The sequence below is a fragment of the Phaseolus vulgaris genome, chromosome 4 (genome assembly GCF_000499845.2).
Source record: "Phaseolus vulgaris cultivar G19833 chromosome 4, P. vulgaris v2.0, whole genome shotgun sequence".
Lineage (NCBI taxonomy): Eukaryota > Viridiplantae > Streptophyta > Magnoliopsida > Fabales > Fabaceae > Phaseolus > Phaseolus vulgaris.
Genome location: NC_023756.2, coordinates 13,620,858 through 13,636,801, shown reverse-complemented (window position 1 = coordinate 13,636,801; position 15,944 = coordinate 13,620,858). Strand labels below are relative to the sequence as shown.

The following is a 15,944-nucleotide window of genomic DNA, read 5'->3' as shown; positions in this document are numbered from 1 at the left end:
GGCTTGGCCCGTTCGGCTCAACATCGGTGCTGGCCCGGCAACTCGACATTAGCCCGGGCTTGCTGACTTGATATCGGCTTGGGCCAGCTCGACTGGACATCGATTCATGAATGCTCGGCTTGACAACGACCCGGGCGAGCTTGGCTCGAAATTGACTCGGCACTACTCGGCTTGATATGGGCCCGAGACTGCTCGGTTAGACATCGGTTTGGGCCCGCTCGCCTCGACATCGGTTGGATTGTCTTGACTTAACTAGGATAAGACCAAGTCAAAATCCATCCCAAAATACAATTTCGATAATCCAAAAATGTATCATATCTATATCTAATCTTTATCCAATTAAATGAATTGGATTTAAAATCCAAAAATATAGATTTGGATTTAAATTAAATCCATTTAAATGAATTAAATAATATAAATATGGATAATTATGGGTTGAATTTTGTAATTTGGATTTTTTACCTCCGGAAGATATGCTAAGATTTGATGATCCTGAAGACAAACATACACGTGCATGCATAAGTACTCTAGTCCAAATCTCTTTAATCCATCTCATACTGATCAGACCCAAGCAATAACTAATCTATTTTAAAATAAATAGTATTAATTTATATTATGGTATATAAAAATATTAAAAATTCATTGATTGAGATTATTTAAAATGTAGCTTAACACATACCAAGTCTGTTTTTTTTTAAAAAAAATGTGAAAAATTACTTTAAACCTCGTAAATAAATAACAGTAATCATAAATCAGACAGTATTAGTGCCTTATAGGTGTTCCCTTTTCTCTCACCAAAAAGAAACAAACAAAGGCCAACACAGGAGAAAGAGAAAAAGTAATGGTAAAAAAAAATAAAGGAGAGAAAAAAAAAACACTCAAATTAAGGCAAAAGAAAAGAAAGCTTGATTTCATTGATCAATAAGTGCAGGCTTTCTTTCATAAAGTCTGGATAGGCTTTTTTTTCTGAGTAGAGGATTTCACATATCTAAGTGCAAGCTTCAAATATGAAGTAGAACAAATATATATATATATATTTTTTCATATTTAATATCATATTTCTTCGAAGCGTGCATGAAATTGTTTTTTTTTATATATTTTTATGGAGAAAAACTACGATTTAACATGTTTCTTTAATCTATTTTTAATTTGATTGATGCATGGAATAAGAGTGAGTGGAACATTATATATTTTTCTACTCTCATAAATATTGTTGTATATATCATATTGTTATACTTCATATTGTGTATAGGAGAATATATAGATAGAAACACCTTATTCCAATATCAGTTTCAAAGTGACCTAAGAAAGGTACTTGGACATTGTTAAGAAAGCACCAATTCTTTTCATGTTTGTATTTTTTACTCTCTCTATTAAAGTGTCCTGTTTTCTCTCTCTCACCAAATTTTCAATCTTAAAAAATAAATATATTTTATTTAATGTATTCTAAGATAAATTCTAACTCAAAAATACAGTCCAAGTCTATTAAATGAGAACACTATGTGACTCAAAGCACCGTATTAAGTTTCTTATTCTGCAAAGTGCAGACCCAACATCGTACTTTAGGATTTTTGACAAGCTTACTTGATTTTATTGGAGAAACCTTACAAATTCTTTTAAAAATTATACAACCTTACAAATTGTATAAGGACAAATTGTATAAGGAATTTGTAGTAGTCCTTGAAGGTAGAAAGTGGATGAATAAAAGATTAACATCTGATAGATGAATTTAGAGAAGGAGTGTATGAGTTCCTACTTATTAGTCAAGAAAAGTTTCAAGAAAAAGGTGAAATGTTAAGATATCCTTGTGTTAAATGTAGTTGTAAAGTTTTCAAGTATGTGGATCAAGTTGGGTGGGATTTGTATCAAGAGAGATTCATGCCTAATTATTACTGGTGGACAAATCATGGTGAGGAATTGCCACAATTCCCCCAGTGGATGTTGGTAGTTCAGGTTATGGACATGTGAGCAAATAAAAGAATTAGGTTGTTTCCATCAAATGATAATGGATCATGTCGGGTCGCCCTCAAATACACATTGCATGCAACCAGATAGTGTTGTTGGATCTGAGTACATGGAGGAAAAGCTTGATCCTAAAACTCAATTTTTTTTTTGACATAATTGCTGCTACACAAGCACCCTTGTGGGAAGGATGTGAGAATTAGTCAGAATTGTCAGCTTCTTTGGAAGCTCTAAGCTTGAAATTTGACTATAATATGTTTGAAGGATGTTTCAATATAATGATCCAACTTATGGGGGAGATTATGCCTAGAGATCATTCAATGGTTAATAATTTTTTCCAAGCTAATAAGTCGGTGGAAAAATTGGGTTTGGATTGTACGAAAATTGATTGTTGTCCAAAAGGATGCATGTTTGTATTACAGGAAAATATGTCATAAAAGTATAACTAATTGCTTTGTTTGTGGAATGGAGCGATATAAGACAATCACTAGGAGGCGAATTGAAAAGAAAAATTGTTAAGAAAATGTGGTACTTTCCCATCATTCCTAGACTTAGAAGGTTGTACTTTTCAATAGCCACTATACCTCATATGAGATGGTGATAAGTGCCAAATTTCAGTAATATTTCATATTAAAATATAGGCACTTATGAGTATTATTTGTTAAAATAAGTATAAAATAAGTTCTAATTTATGAATTTATACCTTTTTAAATATTTTACAATTATTATTTGAATAAGAACGATTTATTTCCAAATTTTGTGTTAATTTCAGGATTCTAGAGGAGAATGGAGATGATTTGGCAAAAAGAGATTAATATAAGCTAAAAAGGGAGAGATGAAAGACCCGACACGCACAAAGCTCACAAAAGCCCAACTCATCATCAGAGCATCTCGCTCAAGCGAGCTCATTCTCACTCAAGCGAGAGTGCTCCAGCAGCATCGGTCATTTTTGACGTTTTACTCGCTCAAGCAAGCTCAATCTCGCTTGAGCAAGAATCCACTTTAGCCAAAAAAAAAAAAGGTTAAATAGGGGGCTTGAGGCACAAGCCTAGTGTGCAAAATTGAAAAGAAAACACCATTGAATGACTTGTAACCCAATTGGGAGAATAGGAGATGTGAGAAACATTAGAGGAGGTAGTCGTCAAGGAGAAACATCCTGAATATTCTTCTCTTGCTCTACTTGCTTGTAACAGTCATCATGTATGGCTAATTCTACGTTTTGGAGTTGGGAGTAATCTGTTCAAAATCTTATGTATTGAGGTGATATCTAAACATAATTAGGAATGGCAAAGCGGGGCGGGCCGTGCGGACCGGCCCGCGGCCCGCTGGTAAAAAACGAGAGGCAGACTGACCTTTTCAACCCGCTAACCGGCATTAGCCCGTCCTGCATTAGCCCGTGGCCCGCGCGGGCCAGCAACGGGGCGGGGCGGGCTGGCCCGCTAACCCGCAAGAAAAAAAATGGATGAAAATTTTTCTAAGGCGGCATCCAATGTTATTGAAATGGAAGAATATCAATAATGTTTATGTTTAATGTTTTTGAATTAATGTTTATGTTTATGTTTAATGTTTTGGAATTAGGTATTTTTAATGTTTTGGAAGTAGAAGAATAGTGATATTTGATATTTATCTTAATGTTTAATGTTTTGATGTTTGACTATGTTTGAAAAGGGAGAAAAAAAAATTTAGGTTTGATAGTAACAATTATATAGGTTTAATTTGACAATTTTTTAAGAACAAAATGTAAAAAAAAAAAAAGAACGCGGGTTGTCCCGCAAACCCGCAGGCCAGCTCTTATGCGGGGCGAGTCGGGAATTCTAGCCCGCAATAACTTTGCGGCGTGGGCCAACCCGCCCCGCATTTTTGCGAGCCAAACGCGGGGCGGGCTAGCCCACTTTGCCACCCCTAAACATAATATTATGTTCTTGATTGATTAGTATTATTGTTTTTTTATGTAATGCTTGGTTTACCATGATCTCGAATCTTAAATTTGATTGGAAAGTACTTCTAAGGTTCTGACCCAAACGATAATACATAACATATTTGAATGCTAGGAAAAGATTTGAAATGTTAATTGCTATCAATGTCTGATCTTAAGGATAAGTTGTTTTTATAATTATGCAAGGAATCGATATAAATGATTTTTATACAGGCATCAATATCAATCAAAGGACACAATATTGTCATGCTAATCAAAATACAAAAGACTGGGAAAGATGAAACTCAATCCTTATTTTTCCAATTGAAGCAACAAACTCTTTGACTTGTTTTCTTATTAATCATTGTCATCATAACAATTTTCAACAAACTTGTATTATTCTGTTTTATATTTAATGAATCTTTTACTAGAATATTCAATTGTTCCTTGTGGGTTCGATATCCGTCCTTAGGGACAAATTATTACTTCTGACAACGCAGTGCACTTGTTGTAAAATAGTCATCAGATGTCATAGTGAGAATCAAAGGGACCCATCTATTTTGTCTCATCCATCTGATGGGGAAGCTTGGAAGCATTATGATAGAATACATCCAGACTTTAGTCAAGACCCAAGAAATGTCAGATTATGTTTATGCGCATATGGGTTTAATCATTTTGGGTAGTATGGAAAAAGTTATTCTTGTTGGCCAGTTATCCTAACACCATACAACCTTCCACCTTCCATGTGCATGAAAAGGGAGTTTATGTTTTTGACAGTCTTAGTACTAGGTCCTTCAAATTCAAAGTATAAAATTGATGTCTTCTTGCAACCACCTATAGATGAGTTATGCACCTTGTGGACTGAAGGGATATTGACTTATGATGTGTCACTAAGGCAAAATTTTATGATGAAAGCTACTTTGATGTGGACAATTAATGACTTTCTAGCTTATTGCATGTTATCGGGTTGGACGACTTCTGGTAGACTTGCTTTTCCTATATGCATGGAAAGAACAAGGACATTCTATCTTAGTCATAGCCACAAGATATCCTTTTTCAATTATCATCGTCGGTTTCTTTCACCTGATCATCCATTTAGGAAGAATAAAAAGACATTCAAGAAGAAGTTTGTTGAGACCGATCCCCCTCCTCCACGTTTGTCCAGTCTTGAAATTTGGAGTAGGGTTGCACACATACTAGTTTGCATTGAATTACAAGAACAACAAAATATTTCTCAATATGGTATTAAACATAATTGGAAGAAACAAAGTATATTATGGAGGTTGCCATATTGGAAAACTCAACTTTTACGTCACAATATTGAAGTTATGCACACACAGAGAGAAATGTGTTCATGAATGTGTTTGACACTATGATGGATATCAAAGGAAAAACTAAGGACACAAACAAGACTCGATTGGATGTAGAACAAATATGCAATTGAAAAGAGCTAGAGTTGAAAGACATTGGTGGTGGAAAAGTTATCAAACCAAAAGCAACATATGCATTTACGAAATCTCAAAGAGTTTCTATTTCTAAATGGGTTAAAGAACTAAAGTTTCAGATGGATATGCTTCCAATTTGGGTATATGTGTTGATCTTAATCAAGGCAAGTTACATGGCAGGAAAAGTCATGATTGTCATGTGTTCATGCAACGATTGCTTCCAATTGCATATGACGAATTACCAAAATCAATTTGGAAAGTTCTCATTGAAATTAGTCTTTTCTTTAGAGAATTATGTTCGACAACACTAAATGTTGAACACCTAAGAGTTATGTAAGAAACTATTCCTATGTTATTGGGTAATTGGAACAAATATTTTCACCAAGCTTCTTTGATTCCACGAAACATCTTCCAATTCATCTACCTTATGAGGATAAAGTTGGTGGTCCAGTTCAATATCGTTGTACTACACGTAGGAGAAACATAATAAATCCACTCTGATACCTTATGCTACCCTTATGTTATCCTAAGGATGAACCGCTCTGATACCTTTGGTAGAGTTCACTTACAATAATAGTGACCAAGCTAGCATAAGAATGGCTCATTTTGAGGCATTGTATGGAAGAAAGTGCAAGACACCTCAGTGCTGGTTTCAGGATGGTGAGAGTGTGTTAATTGGACCATAATTAATACAACAAACCAATGAGAAAGTCAAAAATGATTCAGGAAAGATTGAAAACATCTCTCAACAGGTAAAAATCTTATGCATATCAAAGAAGAAGACCTTTAGAATTCTATGTGGGTGAGCATGTCTTTTTGAGGGTTACACCATTCACTAGTGTAGGAAGAACACTCAAATCCAAGAAATTGACTCCTAAATTCATAGGACCTTATCAAATTCTCAAGAGAATAGGTCCTTTGGCTTATGAAATTGCTTTGCCTCCTCCCTTAGCTCATATTCACAATATTTTCCAAAATTTGTCATTTGAAGTGAAGCCAATCAAAATTTTAGATTCACAAGTGAAACAACATCGTGGAAGAAGTATTCTCATGGTGAAAGTATTGTGGGATCTCATCTATGGAGATTCCACTTGGGAAATTGAAGAGGAGATATGAACATCATACCCTAATCTCTTTATTGGTAAATTCATTTTCGAGAACAAATTTTTTTGTAGTTGGAGATAATGTAACAACGTGAAAGAAACACGGTCAGTTCTTCTTCCTTATTTCTTTCTCCATCTCTCCCAACTTCTATTATCTTCATTCTCTCCTAATTTTCTCTCCCAATTTTCATCTATTTTAGAATCTTATCGCACCACGTTGTAGTTGAAGAGTTAAGGAACATTTATACCCGATCATATTTTTAAACAGAGTAAGTTCATTTTTGCTCCAAAGATCCTTTATTGAGAAATTGAATAATTGAGAAATTGATCAATGTAATTTGATTTTCTCTTTTGATTTAATTGTATATTATAAATTTTATTTTCACTAGCTTACCATTGCTTTTCTTGGTGTGTTGTGAACTGCGATGACGGTACCATGTACACGAGCAAATGATCATATAAGTGTGCCAGGGGGTCTGGAAGGCTTTAGGATGTTGTTTTGAAACTTATATTGTAAATATTTGTATTTCTATAAGCTCTAATAATGTATTAGAAATGTTTTGAAAAACTCTAAGCTTGTATAAAAATATGTAGAACTTGTATTGTAATAGTTAGATGTGTTTTTGGGATGTTCAATTTAAAAATTAAATTATTCTTTCTTTAAAGTAATTATGACTTATATATTATACATAAAATTTAAATTTAATGATTTATTTAAAAATTTAGTAAGAAAACTATTAATATTTAGATTTTTTATATATATTTATTTCATGTAAATAATAAACTTTTTAATATTAAAACTGAAGCAAAATAAAAAAATATAATTTAAATTTATTATTTTTAAATATTTTTTCCTTGAAATAAGTAATAAGATGTATTTATAAATATATTTTATAATTTTACTTCTAAATATAATATATATGATTATTTTTTGTAAATAAAATTTAACTCTATTGGTTGAATATTATTTAAGTAAAAGAAATAATTTCAAAATTTGACAATCGGAAACCGAATTCTAATGTGTTTTTATAATTTTTTTGACAAATAAGTTTTTTTTTTGGAAAAAAGTTTCAATCAAAGTTGCAATTTAAGAAAAATAAAATAAAAAAAAGTAAAAAACATAGGAAAAAAAAAAAAGAACCGATGAAGCTGCTTCTTACCCTACTGAGTAGAGACGCGTGATTGGCATGCCAAAGGCAAAGCTGCAGTGGTCGTGATCTTGGCGCGCCTCACTTCACTGTGTCTTCTAGCCGTTTCCATTTTCACTTTTCTAACTCCCAAGCCACCAATTTAGAGACCCCAAATTCTCATATTTCAATACCAAAGGTAAGAGCTTCCTCAACTCTATTCCCACTTGCTTTGGTTTCTTTTTCTCATGTTCTTACGACCCTTCAGATTTTCAATTGCTTCGTTAATTAAGTTCCCATTTTTAATTTTCCATCAACTGGGTTTTTCTTAATTGATATCATTTTAGGCAAACATATTGTTAGTTACTGTTGCCTGAGGATGGAAAGTTCATGGTGTGGTGGTTCTCAGTGTTTCTAGATTTAATTTTCTTTTTAGGCTTGTATTATGTAGGGATTAAAGCAAACCTTAGGCCCTAACTTCGTTACAGCTGCAGATATTGGACAACATGTTCAATAATAGAATAATCATCAGATTCAGTTGAATAGCTGTTTCAAAGCTCGCCTACTAGTTACTTTCTGAACTATTTTGGCTATTTTAGCTAGTTAGATAGGCACCTGAACCAGAAAGTATCTGGGGCATGTGTTTGACAGAAGGGGCAGTCCTTTGAGGTCCCAAATCCTTCTGTCATGCCATTGATTACACTGTGAATTTGATGTTAGGATCACACCATTAGATATAAAACCAGAAAGTTTTTTATTCTTTTGCTTATTAGCATTTGGGATATTTCCCTTTGCATTGCCTTGTTGGTCCATTACTTCTGGATTCTGTGTGCTGGATTTATTATCATAGCTCCTGAGGGACTGTTTTAGTCAATGTGAAATATGTTATATTCATTAACATGTCAGTTATTGGGCTTAATTATAGTGTTTGATATAGTGGAATGCATGCTAGATGTTATACATTTTTGTGTTAATTTGAATGCTTGTGACAATAACGTGGTTTTGTTAGTGCTTATATTTTCTGTTATTAGTTATGCTTTTTTCAAGGTGGTTTCTCTTTTTCCTTTTTTTTTATCTGCTGTAGTTTTGCTAACACCTCATTTTTTTCTTGAGGTTACTTAGGAAAGCCATTTTCGTCTTTAAATGCTTTGTAAATATTATGATGATTGGTTTCAGGCATTCTAATTTAAAATTAAAGTTTTGAAGAAAAATCAGGCTTTATAAGTAGTGTATTCTGTATTATTGAGTGCTTGTAATGTGACATACTAGTGCTCCTCAAAACTCAGGTCCCTTGGTATTGGATCTGTTTGGTAGTTTTGATTTGGGACCTATTTGATTGGTTATGTGATGTGTAAACATAAATAAGAAAATAATGTTAGTTAGTTACTCCTAATAGCTGTTGGATATCTGCCAATTAATAATGCAGGACTATCTATTTTAGACATACTGAATGTAGACTGAGACTGAATGATAATAATAGAAGGGCAGTGCACAATTCTTTGATCTATGTGTTTCTCTCTTTTTCCCCTCAATACCTCTATTTTGTTTTCTTCTCTCTTACCCTCTTTCTTATTCTGTATTTCTATTTCTTTCTCTTTCCCTACTAAATCATTATTATAATTTATGGTTGGAGACCAATTATATGTTTTGGCTAGTAACTCTAATTCTTGGGTTAGAAAGTAGCTGTTAGAACACATAGCTATATGTTTTTTTAATCACCTGCTTATAGGAAGAGACTATGTTTTGTTGGATCGAGCGCTTACCATTAGACGAAAAGCTATAGCTGATAGTTAGGACACAACTCTTTCTACTTATGAACGTAACAACCTAAGCGCCACGATTCTATTGTGACATGGCCAACATGACCTATATTACGGGACAATTGACGCACTCTGCAACATGTCTGTGTGTTGGAAATAGGAACATTTAATGTTTATTATCTTTCCAAGTAATTCAATTCATGTTGGCATAAACAAGGTTGTCAAAGTCGAGAGTTATGTAAATTCGTGGTTGCTTTGTAAACTCATAAGAGTTTACTTTGTATAAAAAATATTAAAATACCTATAAATAACATAATAATTTAATATTATATGATGCTATAAATAATTTTTTATATTTTTTACTGTAATATTATCATTATTATTAGCAAGAGGGAGGCCTAATAGTCCAACATAGTAAGAGAGGAGTAAAAATGAAAAAGCTAAAACCCTAATAAGTTGTGTCGCCAACCCTAAAACTGTAGCAAAGAAAGGAAATGGGAGTAGTGAGATGGCAAAGTGTGGAGGAGAATAAAAAACACAAAACGGAGAAGAGTGGAGAAGGCACCAAGAAAGATTTGTTGGTGCGATAGGCAAACACAACATCTACTCCCAAAACAAACAAAAACGTGCAAGAGAGAACTAGTGAACCATGAAATTGTTCCCTAGGTGCATTTTGCATATACCGTAAGCTAGAAACAAACAAATTCAGTGTCATAGTAGGGTAATTTCTAATGTCCAGCCGAGCTCGCTGAATTGCCTCTAAACTCGTGATTTTCCACGAGTTTAGTTGAGTTTGCTCGAGTTTACTCAAGCCCACTAAAAAATGATTCCATCTGCAAGTTAAAGTTTACGTGTAGACTCACGATTTTGATAACCATGGGCATAGATCAATGTACCCTAGGTTATCTCCATTGCAAGCGTTATTGCTTGAAGCCTTGGAGTATTATTTTTTTTGGCTCTCACTATGTCACATTATAAGACCCCATTTTAATAATATTTTTCTTTGAACTTGTTGGAGAAGGGTTGTTTTTAAGACTCAATATTTTAAATTTCATGTTATATCTCAGCTCATTCCAATGGAGGAGTTTTATAAGATCCAAGTTTTAAACATATGACCCAAGGTATAACCCCTTTAATGGAGATGCCTTTAGGAAGTTGTGATGATTTAATTGTTTTCTTGAAAATGGTAGTTATTATATATTGTCTTTCAAATCGCTTTTGTTATAAATAAATCAATTTGCTGAGTGCGAAAGACATAAGTGTATAAGAGAATATTTCTTCTCAATTTTTCTCACATTGTATTAGAGCTCTTGATCTAAGGAAGGCTTTGCTTCCACAAAAGAATTGTTCATCAACATGGGGCTCTTGAAGCTATCAAAATTTTCTGACAACTATCAGAAATTTCTAGTGACTTTTCCAACAACTTTTCCGGTGAATTTGACCTTATCCTTAAGTTGATGTGGGTTCTTTAACACCCGCCTCCCCTTACGCTGAGGATTGGACATCTCGAGTGTGGGACTAAGGGCGAAACCGATAGCAGATGACACGAGGCCCAACACCTTTCTAGTATAGGTTCTAATACCATCTTAGAAAGTGCGCTTAAGCCTAACTCAACCTTACAAAATCTACTTATTAAGATGAGGTTTGCCTCCAGTTATATACTATAAATTGACTTTATCTCTAGTAGATGTGGGATCTCCAACAGTCATAAAGTTTCTCAAAACTCTTGCATTTGTAGGAGAAGGAATGGTGGGTTTATCACTGGGAGAAAAGCATTTTATCCAAGGTGGCATTGCTCAAGATCTTCGTTGTGATGGTAGAAAAAGATTGGCATATCGACCAATATCTGTTGAAACTGGAGTGATTCCCCAGGTAATGCTTTAATTAGTTGGGATTTGGAAGGGTATTCTGATGTGCATTAAATTGATAAACTAACTGCATTGTAGGCAAATGGTTCAGCAAGAATCAGAATGGGTGCTACAGATGTCATTGCCAGTGTTAAGGTTGGTTAAAAATTAAATGTTCGGACTGATATTGTATTTCTTGACTTGAAAGTAGTAATATTATTATGTTTGATACTATAAACGATTTGTTTAGAAACATTGGTTATTTTACTAAACATTATATATTGGCTACACAAGTACAGGCTGAGCTTGGAAGGCCAAGCTTATTGCTACCTGACAAAGGAAAAGTCTCTATATATATTGATTGCAGTTCAACTGCAGAGCCAGCTTTTGAGGTTTCATATTCTGTTGCTTTTTTCCTTCTCTTTATTTAGTGAAGTCATCCATGTATTATGGTTTTCTTCATGTTATTGATCTTAAAGTACCATGAACATTGATAGAAAAACAAATAAGTAAATTCTTGAAAGCTTTAGTTAAAGTTAAACAGTGCTTTAGATTAATAAGCTTTAGATTTTCTTCAATAATAGTGTTTTGACTGTTTGTTAATATTGCTTTTCTATTTATCATTTTTGTTCTGTAAATGCCTTTTAATGCTTAAAATAACTATTCTTTTTTTGGTACTCCATATCTCTCTCTGGTTTGTATATAGGGTAGAGGAGGTGATGAGTTGGCAGCAGAACTGTCAAATGCTCTTCAAGACTGTCTTTTGGGTGGTAAAAGTGGAGCAGGTCTATTTTCCCCCTAGAGTGAAGATTATGCTTACTAACATATACTTTCCTTTCCAAGTTCTTGCCGCTCTTTAGTATAGCTGTTGAGCTCTTTACTCTAGCTTTTCCCCTTTCAGGTGCTGGAATTGATCTCTCGTCCCTTATTATTGTCGAAGGAAAAATTTGTTGGGATCTGTACATTGATGGGCTTGTTGTTAGTTCAGATGGAAATTTGCTGGATGCTCTTGGTGCTGCCATTAAGGTAAAACATCAACGGATTACTAGAAATGCTTGAAAAGATGATCATGATGGATTTCTAGCTAAAATAATTAGCATTTCAGACATCATCCTCTAATTGTGAGGTCAATTTTCACCAATGTTTAGTCTTAAGTTTTCTTGTTCAATTCTCATAATTTAGCGATTGATGTTACAAACATGATATTTGACTTTGGGGGGTTTAACCGTCTTATCATAGAAGTTGTTAAAAATGGTTTGCCCAAAACTTTTTTCTATTGGTTTCATTAATCTACTATTGAAAACATCTTACTAGTTTGTTTTCTTTATTCTTTATAATACCCCTAACAAATCTGCGATCAATTTCATGACGGTTTTCCAGATGGATTTCCTTAATATCATGATGTTGATAAAGCAAACCTATTTTCAGAATTAACTGGAAATGCCACAATGCAGCTAACATCTATTATTCATTTAGGCTGCTTTGAGTAATACGGGTATTCCAAGGGTCCAAGTTGCTGCTGGAACATCAAATGATGAGCAACCAGAAGTTGACGTAAGTGATGAGGAGTTTCTGCAGTTTGACACATCTGGAGTCCCTGTCATAGTTACACTGACTAAGGTAAGATACAAGTGTCATCTTGTCTTCCTAAATTAAAGGTGACAAATTAGGCAATCAGTCCTGATCGGGTTGCTGGCCATAGTAGGCCAAACAAAACAAAGACCTGAATTCAATTCAAATCTCTTAAATGAAGCTAAAAAACAGTTAAAGCCCCTTTTTTCAAGTTTTTGGCTGCTTTTTGCAAGTTAAGCCCAAAGAACCAGAATTAATTCGTTGAAAATACTTGTGTCTAATTTTGACTCAAAATTTAAAACCAAGCTTTGTATTTCATTAGGTAGGTTTGGGCTGGTTAGCTCCACACATTTTTCCACTTCTTAACTTAGATTGATCATATTTATGATAACTTCATGCCATCTTTGCTTTCTAGGTTGGGAGGCACTATATTGTGGATGCAACATCAGAAGAGGAATCACAAATGAGCTCTGCTGTTTCAATCTCAGTTAATAGGCAAGGTTACATCTGTGGTATAACCAAACGTGGAGGTGTAGGGCTGGATCCTAGCATCATTCTTGATATGATATCTGTGGCTAAGCATGTAAGCGAGCAAGTAATAAACAAATTGGATTCAGAAATAGCTTCTGCAGAAGCTGAAGAGGAGTCATGACACACAAGAACTAAGTGATAACTAGGGTGTACCGTATAATTTAATCATCTTAGACAAAATTTTGTAACTTGGCAATTGAGTAGCAGTATGTGGTCGGGACTTTGAGATGGTTGTTTGATGTCATGCAAAGTTTTTAAGTTGCACTGACAGTTGCATTGTGACATTAATGACTGACATGGTTCGCTATATTTGACTCAAGTTTGTAAAAGCAAGGTTATGTATGCATTTGCAATAGTCAACAACGGAATTGTAAATGTCAATACTAGGTGATATGGATCAAGATTTAAATTTTGGCACCTTTTGCTTTCATACTTTAGCTTATATGTAATTTTAGTTTCTTTAGTTCTAATTTGTTGTGTATTGGAATTAGAGGTGTCAAAATGAGTTTGACTCCATATGCTGATACCAAATTTCGTTAAACAAGTTGCATTAGAACGGATTTAAAAGTATATATGTAAGTACTAAAATGTTTTAATTTTGAGATATAAAGTTATGCAATCCTAGTTTGCATCTTCAATGTAGAACCTCTTTTTCATTATTTTTTATTTGAATATCTTTTAATGATGAATAATATTGTGGAAGCATGGAGAATTGGAGAAATTTTAGAAGGAATGGAAATTATGATGGTAAATTTAAGTGATGTTTAGTTTGAGGTTGGTCAATACTATAGGAGGAGTTTAGAAAATTGTCTAATAAGAAAACAACTTTAGGGAGAACTTTGAATAAGTAGAAGTGTCTCAAAATTTGGACAACATTTTATTACTTAAATCAAAGTTAAAATCATGTACAAGAGACCATTATTTATAAAAGAAAGTCTCTCAAAACCTTTCAAATGAGAGTGTGACAAGTGTCACCACCTTATTGCTGCAAATCCTCTTTATTGGGAGTGTGACAAGTGGCATGTCTTAATTGGAGTAAAATCCTCTCCATTGAGAAGAGGACATGTAAACCCTTATGCCTTCTTTGCCAACATTTCTAATTGCACCCCTTTTTTACTATTTTACACCCTACCTTCTTTTCTATTTACACCCTACTCTACTTTGACCCAAAATATATGGTCTAATACTTACTAACTACTCTTTACAATTTTTACAAGGTTAAGAAGAAGAAAAAGACTTTACAGTCAAGATGATCTTTTTCACTTTCAAAGAAAACAGTATTATTTTCAAGCAAAGGTATGAAAGAACTATTTGTGATGACATCCCAGATTTTTCTATCTATAGAATCAACAAAAAAATTTCATTCTTATATACCACAGTTGATAGCTCACACCACAGAATAAACGTGGTCTATTGATAGAAGCTTCCTCCCCAAAAGGCAACTTGTCAGCCATTAAAACAGATTTAAAAAACAAATTTGAAAAATAGAACTTGAAAAAATTTCAAGAACCTAGCTCTTGATGCCAATAGTAAGAATTAATAACCTTAACAAGAGGGGGAGTGAATTGTTTAAGGGAAGTTTTTTGAAAATACTGGCTAAGAATGAAGATTAATAATGATTTACAGATCAAGGAATCAAATCGGCAAAGAAAACAAAATTATTAAAACTGTTATTAGAAAAATAACCAGTTGAAAATACATTTTAACCAATTGTTTATGGCAGCAGAGATAAAATCACAAGTCAAACAAATTTTAAATGAGTGAGAGAGAGAGAAGATCACACAAACAATTATATTGGTTCACTCCTTACCAGAGCTACATCCAGTCCCCTGAAAACCACTGGGTATTCACTAGGTAACCAACAACAAATTACAACACACTACAACCTCAAAGAGGTGATTTTGACCACTCAAGAACACACACACCCTCTTTGACTTCACACACACAATCAGAACAACCCTCTAACCTTATAAATACACAATTTACAAGAATTCAAACTAAGGAACAATTACAAGAGAATATTGAACAGATTACACCTGATTATAGGAAATCACAGTTGCTCCTAATCCACTATTTAACCAAAGCACAACTCAAGGCAATCTTGCTTTCTTGAATCCAAATTTTCACTAAAAAATCCTTTCTGAATCTCTTTTCTCTATCTTGAAATAGGAAGGGTAATCACAGCTTTATAGCTCATCAAAATAGCCGTTTTAATAAGTTAAACATTAGCCAAAACAGTTTGTAAATAACTGAACAAATTTAACAATTTTATGAAAAGCTGTTAAGAAATTCAAAAATCAATCGGTTAAAATGTCGATTTAACCGGTTGAATTGGTTTTGATAGTTAAGCCAACCAAAACCAAATCATTTCAAAAACCCTTCACATAGGCTGAGGAAACACAACCGATTAAAACGAGAAATCAACAAATTGTTTTTCACTTAGCTTTGAAAAACATTTTTCCTTTTTAAAACCAGATTGATTCAGTTGTGAATTGATTAGGAGTGGATCTAGCAAATTCTAAACTACCTATAACTAAACCCTAAACACATCAACAAAGTCTTCAAGCTGTCTTCATGGATTTGGAGGCATCAAAGCTTCATTTTCAACACAAACTGCCCAACGCTGGGAGATCTTAAGAAAAGTTGCACGATGCACCGATGATGGCTCTTCTTTTTTGTTGT

General features: G+C 33.7%; 1 protein-coding gene across 1 annotated transcript; it reads left to right on the top strand.

The window, feature by feature from the left end:
- Positions 1-7,545: 7,545 nt before the first annotated feature.
- Positions 7,546-13,679, top strand: LOC137837324 (uncharacterized). Its single transcript, XM_068646303.1, has 8 exons — positions 7,546-7,751; positions 11,051-11,184; positions 11,259-11,315; positions 11,459-11,551; positions 11,866-11,944; positions 12,061-12,185; positions 12,636-12,779; positions 13,147-13,679. Exons 2-8 carry the CDS (start codon positions 11,059-11,061, stop codon positions 13,381-13,383), a joined length of 861 nt encoding a protein of 286 aa, XP_068502404.1. The 5' UTR covers positions 7,546-7,751; positions 11,051-11,058; the 3' UTR covers positions 13,384-13,679.
- Positions 13,680-15,944: the final 2,265 nt, after the last annotated feature.